Source organism: Equus przewalskii, chromosome 25, assembly GCF_037783145.1.
Source record: "Equus przewalskii isolate Varuska chromosome 25, EquPr2, whole genome shotgun sequence".
Lineage (NCBI taxonomy): Eukaryota > Metazoa > Chordata > Mammalia > Perissodactyla > Equidae > Equus > Equus przewalskii.
In genome coordinates, this window is record NC_091855.1 from 44,544,195 (window position 1) to 44,553,993 (window position 9,799).

General features: G+C 44.3%; 1 protein-coding gene across 2 annotated transcripts in view; it reads left to right on the plus strand.

Annotated features, from left to right (window-relative positions):
• COA8 (cytochrome c oxidase assembly factor 8) overlaps positions 1-9,584 on the plus strand; it is a 34,499-nt gene extending 24,915 nt beyond the window's left edge. Inside the window, exons 4-5 of one of the 2 annotated variants that reach the window (XM_070593381.1) lie at positions 2,805-2,895; positions 3,494-9,584. In XM_070593381.1, the coding sequence (XP_070449482.1) occupies positions 2,805-2,895; positions 3,494-3,587 (185 nt within the window). In that variant the 3' untranslated portion in view covers positions 3,588-9,584. The remainder of the gene's footprint in view (positions 1-2,804; positions 2,896-3,493) is intronic. The other variant, XM_070593380.1, reaches the window with a different exon arrangement.
• The last annotated feature ends 215 nt before the right edge of the window (positions 9,585-9,799 follow it).

Genomic DNA, 9,799 nt, shown 5'->3' on the forward strand with positions numbered 1-9,799 from the left:
GATTAGCCCTGAGCGAACATCTGCTGCCAATCCTCCTCTTTTTGCTGAGGAAGACTGGCCCTGAGCTAACATCCGTGCCCATCTTCCTCTACTTTATATGTGGGAGGCCTGCCACAGCATGGCTGCCAAGCGGTGTCATGTCCGCACCCGGGATCCAAACCAGCGAACCCCAGGCCACCAAAGCGGAACATGTGCACTTAACCGCTGTGCCACTGGGCTGGCCCCTTCACTTTCTTGATAATGCCCTTTGAAGCACAGAAGTTTTATCTTTTGATGAAGTCCTACTTATCTTTTTTTTCTTTGCTTGTACTTTAGGTGCCATATCTAAAATGCGTTGCCTAATTCAAGGTGATGAAGATTTGCACGAGTCTTATTCAAAGGGATTTATAGTTTTATCTCTTCCATTTAGGCCTTTGACCCATTGGGAGGTTATGTTTGTTTATGGTTTGAAGTAGGGCTTCAACTTTATTCTTTTGTCTGTGGATATCCAGTTATCCTAGCACTATTTGTTGAAAAGACTATTCCTCCCCCATTGAATTGTCTTGGCACCCTCATTGAAAATCACTTGCATTGGATGGAGCAGAATTGAAAGCCCAGAAATAAAACCACACATCTATGGACAGCTTATCTTCGACAAAGGAGCTGAGGGCATACAATGGAGAAAAGAAATCTTTTCAACAAATGGTGCTGGGAAAACTGGAAAGCCACATGGAAAAGAATGAAAATTGACCATTCTTTTTCACCATTCACCAAAATAAACTCAAAATGGATCAAAGACCTAAAAGTGAGATCTGAAACCATAAGGCTTCTAGAAGAAAACGTAGGCAGTACACTCTTTGACATCAGTATTAAAAGGATCTTTTCGGACACCATGTCTTTGCAGAGAAGGGAAAGAATAAAGAAATGGGACTTCATCAGACTAAAGAGCTTCTCCAAGGCAAATGAAAACAGAATTGAAACCAAAAAACAACCCACTAACTGGGAAAAAATATTTGCAAGTCATATGTCTGACAAAGGCTTAATATCCATAATATATAAAGAACTCTCACAACTCAACAACAAAAAAATCAAACAACCCAATCAAAAAATGGGCGGGAGACATGAACAGACAAATGTTCTTCTCCAAGGAAGATATACGGATGGCCAATAGGCACATGAAAAGATGCTCATCATCGCTCATCATCATGGAAATGCAAATCAAAACTACACTAAGATATCACCTTACACCCATTAGAATGACAAAAATATCTAAAACTAATAGTAACAAATGTTGGAGAGATTGTGGAGAAAAAGGAACACTCATACACTGCTGGTGGGAATGCAAACTGGTGCAGCCACTATGGAAAACAGTATGGAGATTCCTCAAAAAATTAAAAATAGAACTACCATACGATCCAGCCGTCCCACCACTGGGTATTTATCCAAAGAGCTTGAAGTCAGCAATCCCAAAAGTCCTATCCACCCCAATGTTCATTGCGGCATTATTTACAATAGCCAAGACATGGAAGCAACCTAAGTGCCCATCAACAGATGAATGGATAAAGAAGTTGTGGTATATGTATACAGTGGAATACTACTCAGCTGCAAAACAGAACAAAATCATTCCATTTGCAATAACATGGATGGGCCTTGAGGGAATTATGTTAAGTGAAATAAGCCAGCTAGAGAAGGATAATCTCTGTATGACTCCACTCATATGAGGAATTTGAAAATGTGGACTTAGAGAATAGTTTAATGGATACCAGGGGAAAGGTGGGTGGGGGGTGGGCACAAAGGGTGAAGTGGTGCACCTACAACACGAACGACAAACATTAATGTACAACTGAAATTTCATAAGATTGTAACCTATCATTAACTCAGTAAAAAAAAAAAAAAGAAAGAAAGAAAGAAAATCACTTGCATTGGGCCAGCGCAGTGGCACAGTGGTTAAGTGCACACGTTCTGCTTCCAAGGCCAGGGGTTTGCCGGTTTGGATCCTGGGTGCAGACATGGCACCGCTTGGCAAGCCATGCTGTGGTAGGCGTCTCACATATAAAGTAGAGGAAGATGGGCACGGATGTTAGCTCAGGGCCAGTCTTCCTCAGGAAAAAGAGGAAGATTGGCAGCAGATGTTAGCGCAGGGCTAATCTTCCTCAGAAAAAAAAAAAGAAAGAAAATCACTTGCACAGAAATGTTTGAGTTTATTTCTGAGTAAGTTTGGTTCTTTTGATCTATATGCCTATCCATATGCCAGCAGCAGACAGTCTTAATTATTGTAGCTTTGTAGTAAGTTTTGAAATTGAGAAGTATGAGTCCTCCAATTTTGTTCTTCTTTTTCAAGTTTGTTTCAAGTTCACTGGAGTCCTTGCATTTCCATATGAATTTTAGGATTCACTTGTCAATTTCTACAAAAAAATGCCAGCTGGGGTTTTGATAGGGATTATGTTGAATCTGTATGTCAGTTTGGGGGGTGTTGCGATCTGAATAGTATTAAATCTTCAAAACCATGAACGTGGAATGTCTTTCCATTTATTTACGTCTTCTTTCATTTCTTTCAACCATATTTTGTAGTTTCGTTGTATCAGTCTTATACTTTCTCTTTTAAGTTTATTCCTAAGTCTTTTATTCTTTTTGATGCTATTATAAATGGAATCATTTTCTTAATTTCATTGCCAGTTGTTTATTGCCAGTGTATAGAAATACAGTTGACATTTGTATATTGATCTTATATCCTGCAACCTTGCTGAACTCAGTTATCAGATCAGTAGTTATTTGTGGATCCCTTCTCCTTAAGTCTTAATGTTTACGTTGAAATTAATTTTCAGGTCAAAAAGCAACATTGAATGCAGAAGAAATGGCTGACTTTTATAAGGAATTTTTAAGTAAAAATTTTCAGAAGCATATGTATTATAACAGGTAGGTGTTTAATTTTTTCCTAAAAATTTGAGTGTCACATCCATGCTGGGTATATTATTTTCTTACCTGAATTTAACAACTTTCATGTTTATATTAAAGGTAGAATTTGCTGTGAACTTAGTTTTTTCACTTTTGAATAAAATTGACAACTTAAAGTTATTTTCCTGGCAGCCCTATAGCAGTTTGCACCCCTAGTGCTTGGACGGTGGGTTCTGACAGTACTTCCCTCTAAAGGGAGCCTGACTCCGTGGAGAAGCCCAGTCTGGGGTGGCACAGAAGGAGTCTAGGCATCCTGTGTCTGAAAGTGAAGAGGCTCAGAGACCAGCAGAGTCACGTGAAAAACGGCATAGGAGCCAACTTGAGGGGCTCCCACAGGCCAAAGATGAAGCCATTGTAGCCACACAAAGGTGACCATGGTGGGTTAAAAATGGATCAGATATGCAAACATCTTTGTAACCATAATGATACCGACAGGCTCATGAGTCACCTCCAGATATTGCTAGCCAGCCGACTCGTTATTCTGAAAACTGATAAATAAAAGGAAAGAATTCAAAACACATGCGTATGAACCTCTCTTTTCCTGTACTGACTATTTCAGTACATGGGAACCAAATGAAGGAGCATTTTCTTTGTGGAAGAATGACAGCCACTGCAAAAGGAGTGATGGTGCTGGAAAACTACCGCTTCCCTGATGGAGTAATGAATCCGGACAGCAGTCACCCGTGCTGCTAAAGCCGTTGAGCAGGAAGCTGATGAGGACTTAACAGCAGATGGGTCAGGCTGGTGGCACCTGAACCCCTGGTGCACCTTCACACAGTACCAAGTGGGACAGCTATCACCACATGCCTCTGAGATACAGGAGGAGGCGTGCAGCACCACCCATGAGGTGCTCTTACCAAAAATAAAATGGGATTGGAATCTAGTCAGGCCTCCAAATCTAATACCAGTTCACAGAGAAAGCGTAAAAGCGTGTATGTGGGGGTGAGAGAGGGATTCATAGCAGACCTTGTTTAAAATGACAGCCTGGGGGCTGGCCCCGTGGCCAAGTGATTAAGTTCACACGCTTCGCTTCGGATGTTAGCTCAGGGCCAGTCTTCCTCAGCAAAAAGAAGAGGATTGGCAGCAGATGTTAGCTCAGGGCTACTCCTCCTCAAAAAAATAAAATAAATAAAATGACAGCCTGAAGGGGGCCAGCCTGGTGGCGTAGTGGTGAAGTTCATGTGCTCTGCTTTGGTGGCCCAGGGTTCACAGGTTCAGATCCCAGGCATGCACCTGCACACCACTTGTCAAGCTATGCTGTGGTGGTGACCCACGTACAAAATAGAGGAAGATTGGCACAGATGTTAGCTCAGGCCCAAACTTCCTCATCAAGAAAAAGAGAGAGAGAGAGGCAGCCTGAAGATACAATCCCAAAATGTTGGAAATTCTGTAAGACAAATGATTCAGTTTCAGCAAGTAACTACAATCAAAAACAAAGACAGATATAGGGTGAACTATTATAGATTAAAAGAGACTTCATGAAATGGATAGACCTTGTTTGGACCCTGGTTCAGACAAACCACTTGTAAAAGTCAGAGGAAATTGAACAGTGGCTGTGTATTAGGTTAAGGATGAGTTATTGTTCATTTTATCAATGCAGTGGTAGTATTGTGGTTATGTGTTCTTAAAAAAGATTTTAATGATGCATAACAATGTGTATTTCCAGTGGAAATGATCGGATATGATGTTTGAGATTTGCTTTAAGATGTAATAGTGACAGCATCGGATCAGGCAGGTGAGGCAGGATCTAGAGGATGGTTGAGGCTGGAGGAGCTCATGAGAGCAAGGCTTGGACATAAAGATTAGTTCTGATGCATCTGGATTCTGTTGCTCGTGCTGTCATATATTGCTCTGAACTAGTTCAGTTCCTCACTCAGGCCAGTATTAATTATCTTTCTCTGAACCTTTGATTTCTGAGGAGGGCACAGCACGTTAGCTGTCTGTGCAGTCTGCGGCATTCAGAGCAGAGAGAAACAGCTCACCAAAGGCCAAGCAACTCTGGAGGCTGAGTGCCCCTGTATGCGCCCCCCACCTGCTGCCCCTGCTTCCCTATGGAAACAGGAAGAGCGTAGTTTGCCTGTCCCTACACTTCATTAAATCAAGTCATCTGTATCGGTGGAGTGGGCTCTGGCTTTTCCTTAATAACAGAAGAACTTGAATCCCAAAGGGATACTGGTTTTCTTTTTCTGGAAGCCTTTCTTATTTATTTAGAATAAATAAATAGCTTCCCATTTATTGCATCACTTAAATAGCTAGAAATGTAAAGATGGTTTTCATGTGGAGAGGGATTTTCTATCCAGCCATGCGAAGGCTCCAGAAAACGAGCATTTTTACCTCTTGCTATTGCTTCTTTTGAGCCCTTGGTTATTCTCCTTCCTTCTATACTCAGAGCCAGTAAATCACTTGAGTCCAGTTCGGAATGGCAGTTCCACATTCACTGATTAGCTCATTTGGCCGAAAAGCACTGGTCTTGTTGGCATTTCAGCTTCCAAGGCCTTAGCACTAAGAGCCTGGAATGTGTGCATTCGTTGTGGAAACTTTCCAAGCTTTGCTCGTTCAACTGCTGACAATGGGGTGAATTTGTAAGTTTTGGATGTTCTGTAGAGTAACTCACAGGCAAGTGAGCCCCGACTGTGTGTGAACTCCATCCCAATATTTGTATGAGAAGCTCTGGAATTATCTCTTTAAAGACTTAAATTACACTGAAGCTCAGATCATCTCGAAAAAGAGGATCTGGAGCTTTGTAATGTTGGCACTCGTGATAAATTAGCTTCTCATGATGCAGTGCTTTTGTCATGTGTTCCTTATGCAAATAAGATGCCAATACCAGGATGGTCCCCACTGAGTTCCTGCAGAGCCTGCCAGTCATTTTGCTAAGCGGTCACGCCCCCGTCACTCAACAGTTGTGTCTCTCCAAGAATGCCACTGGAGTCCAGGGCAGCCCCACGATTCCGAGGGCTCTTTTGGAGTCTTTTAGCAAAAACCAGAAGAGGGTTGCAGTGTCCTCCAGGAATGGGACAAAATGGGGTTTGGGTGACCTGGGCACATCACCATTGAGCCTTTTTCTCATCCTGATGAAAATCCAGGTGGAAGGAAGGAAGGTTTTTATGGACAATTTACCTTTAATGGAGGCAGGCAAAGGAAGAGACTGTGAGGAAAGGAGGAGGAGGAGTCAGGGGGCCTTGCCTTTTGGCTGGGAACTCACCTCAGAGACCTGCGTGCTAGTCGTCAGTCACTGGGGATATGTCACCTGTGCTTGTCCTGTTCCTCTGTAGAGATTGGTACAAGCGTAATTTTGCCATCACGTACTTCATGGGAAAAGTGGCCCTGGAGAAGATTTGGAACAAGCTTAGACTGAAACAAAAGAAGACCATCAATTAGGAGCCCACCCTGACCCACCCGCCCAGTGTCCAAGTTTCCACAAGAAACAGCTGGTTACAGGAGCCCGCTTTACCAGGGCTCTAAACACCCGTAAGTGATCTGAGTCCACCAGCTTCTTTATGGGGGCCCCTTGGCTTATGTTTCAGTGCAGGGCGGGCTGGGAATCCGCGGGTCCTGGGGTGCTGTAGGTCACCTGGCTTCACCCTGAGTGTGGACACCAGGCCAGCTCTCAGTCACAGACGTCATATTAAATAAAAACCCAATCACTGTGTGCCTGTTTTCTGTGTTTTTGAATTGTACCAATTTGAAATAAAACAATATAAAAATATTAATAAAGTTTCACTTAAAAAAGTGGGCTCCACTGTTGGGAATGATTTGGAAGCTTGCTGCCGAGTGAACTGGAAGCTGCCACGTGTCCCCACGCGCTCACATGACCAGTGAGCCGGGAATTATTGGAGGCCCCTGGGTTTGTACCCTGATGAAATGCAGCTGTCCTGGGATGCTTGCCCTACAGACTTGAAGCAAGTGCAGCTCCTGTCAGAGACCTCAGGTGACTGCGGAGCCACCTTGAGAGAACTTTTCTCCATTTACTCAAGTGAGGGAGAGCCTGTTTCCAGAGTTTTCCCCGACAACTTGCTCTGGATCACACTCCTCTGTTTTTTAAATTCTTTTGAAACCACAGTTGTTTGAAGTAGGATTATATGGTTTTAAAATGAGGAGGCTCTCTTTGTACTGCATCCTGGAGCCGTGTGGCATGGGGTCACAGCTTGCAGGAGGGGATGCCTGCCTCAGCAATGGGGAAGTGGCCTTCAGAGGCAGGCCACATTAGCCAGCGTGTCCTCTGAGGATAGACAAGATATCTGGAATTAACTAAACGCCACTTGGCAAGTAGTTTTTATTCCAAAATGAGGCATGACAATAGAGTCACAAGACTGGATTTCTTCTGTGACTTATAAACTGCTGCCACTGAAGATGATTTCCAAGGAGAAATTCCAGAAACCAGAAGAAGCATATCACCCCACCCCACCCCCTGCACTGAGGCCTTTAAGGGCTGTGCAGATGGATGAGGGTGAGTGTGAGAACCCGAAGAGGAAAGCCCGTGCGCCACGCGCCACTGGAGAACCCTGCACTGGGTCAGTCACGCTGCGGGGCAGTTAACCCAGCTCTGCTAACCAAGGTCCCCGGAGAGTGGGGCGCGTGGACCATGAGGTTACCCAGAAATAACACTGTATCGTTAATTCCTGCCACTCCCTCTGCTAAACACAGGTTCTCAGCCTGACACCAGCGTGTGTCACACTGTGTGCAGCTGCAGAGAAACAAGGGAAAAAGTGATAACCACCAGGGTTGGGGTCCCCGGACAGGGGCCCTCTGTTCCGTGTGGGCGAGCCCAGCCCAGAAGGTATGAACCACTTCCTAGCTTTTAATTCCTCCTCTCCCATCAAATTCACTGACTGAAGGTCATTTAATGGTTGTCTTCTCCCCAGGCAGTGTGACGTTGGCATAAACAACTTCCAGTGGTATCATTTCTAATTCTTTTTGTACATCAATTCTTAGAAATTTTGAGGATGACTTTCCAGAGTAACAGCAAAAAACAAGTGGATTGTCTGAAAGGAAATTTGTTTTTTGGGAAAGTGAATTCCAGCGTGGGTGGTGACGGTGTGTGTATGCTCACGGCATCCTTGCAGACTGTAAGAGATACATCATGTTTTGTCTTACATGTTACTGTCTGTGAAGGCAGAGGGAGAAGATGGAAAGTATGGGTGTCTTTTGTAATCTGTGGGACTGTTGAACAACTGTGCAGGATCTGCTGTTCATAAAGGGCCTTTCCAAACACAAGGGTTTGGAAATCACAAGGGTCCTGAATCACACCCTGAGATGCTGAGACCATGTGCCAGAGTTCTTAGCCCGGCGCTCCAGATAGCTTGTGTACTGCGTCCTCGAGCACATGGGTTCTGCCCTTCAGCTGGTGGCTTGGCGGTGCATTACCAGCATTTACACTGAACAAGAGCTTTCACCAACTAGCTCTTCCGGGCACGTTTGATAATTTACCTCCTGAGATCCTCAGGGCTCCTAGAGGCAAGCCTCTTGAGGTTTCAAGGAACAGAAACTTCTTCAAATAAGCTCTGGTCGCATGGGGGGTAGGAGGGGCAGGTAACATTAGAAGGCAGAGGTCTCCAGAAGCAGACCTCCTGAAGCGAGAAAGCCTGAGAGCCAGGGAACGCGATGCCCCCAGTGTCTGTCAGGGGCCACGGAGCTCTGTCCACCAGTGCCACCCTCCAAGGGTGGGCCGGGCCTTGGGCAGGTCTCTGTCCAGTGGGCAGGCATGGGACAGCAAAGTGACCAAGGTGACACAGTGCCGTGCAGAGTCTTGAGGTTCTTATCCTCACCAGAGCCCCTCTCATCTGAGGCGGTGGAGATGCTGCCTTCACAGGTCCAAGGGTGCTTTCTTTTAAGAAACTTAAAAAGAGCGAAAAACAAACATATGTTCTATATTCTGACAAAGGAAAGGACAAGTGATTCTTTGACTTTATAAAGTAACAATTGAGAAAGTAAAGCATTCTTTGAAATTGTCAGAGGGAGCAGTGCCCCACGGTGGTAGCGTCCTGGGCCGGGTGAGCTGAGTTGTGGGGGTCTTGACACCCTCCTACCGGAGGGATAGAGAGGCCTTGCGGGCGCAGGAGGACTGCTGGTTAAGAGCCAAAGGAGCAGCATCCACAAGTCCCAGGTTCAGAGTCCCAAGTAATTCTCCTAAAATCGTTTCCACTTGGCGTAACTGACATGGTAGGTAGATATTGAGGACTGGCAGGAGAGCTTTAGCAACTCAAGACGTAAGTGTGGTTGAAATCTCAGTAACCTGTGTTATCCTTTTGTAAGAACAGTTTAACTTAATGCCGACAAGTTTGACTTGACTCGTGGTGTTAACTGTTGCTAGGTTCTCAAATGCTCTGAGTGAATTAACGAGAAGTGACAGTGTTGTGTTCCTGTCTTGGATTCTTAAACATTTAAGATTAAATGATTGTGGTAAATGTTGCTTCACGTCAGAAATAAAGTTATTTTGACTCTAACATTTGTATGCTCAGTTAAGGAAATGTTAGGTTAAGACAGTTCTCTGTCACAGCCGTATTCCAGTAGAGTATTTTTGTGAACTTTTAAATAATTACAGAATAAAGGTTATCTCAGTGATGTATCTTTTCCTGCTTTTCCCTTTGATAAAATTTAATGCTTCTGTTTTCTGGATTAAGAAGTAAAATAAAATTGAGTCTCTTTTCCCCTGTGTGTGTTGGGTGCTGTTTGTGGACATTGGTCTTTTAATTGCTCATGTTCACCCCCAAAAAAGAGAATCCAGGTGTGGCCATCAGAAGTGGCAGTGGGCCTCGGGGCCCAGGCTGGCTCAAGTCACTGACAGCGGGACATCTCACCACAAAGTCTTTCCTTGTTTTGTTTTAATCCTGATAATATATTGGGAACTCTGCCTCCAGGAGGA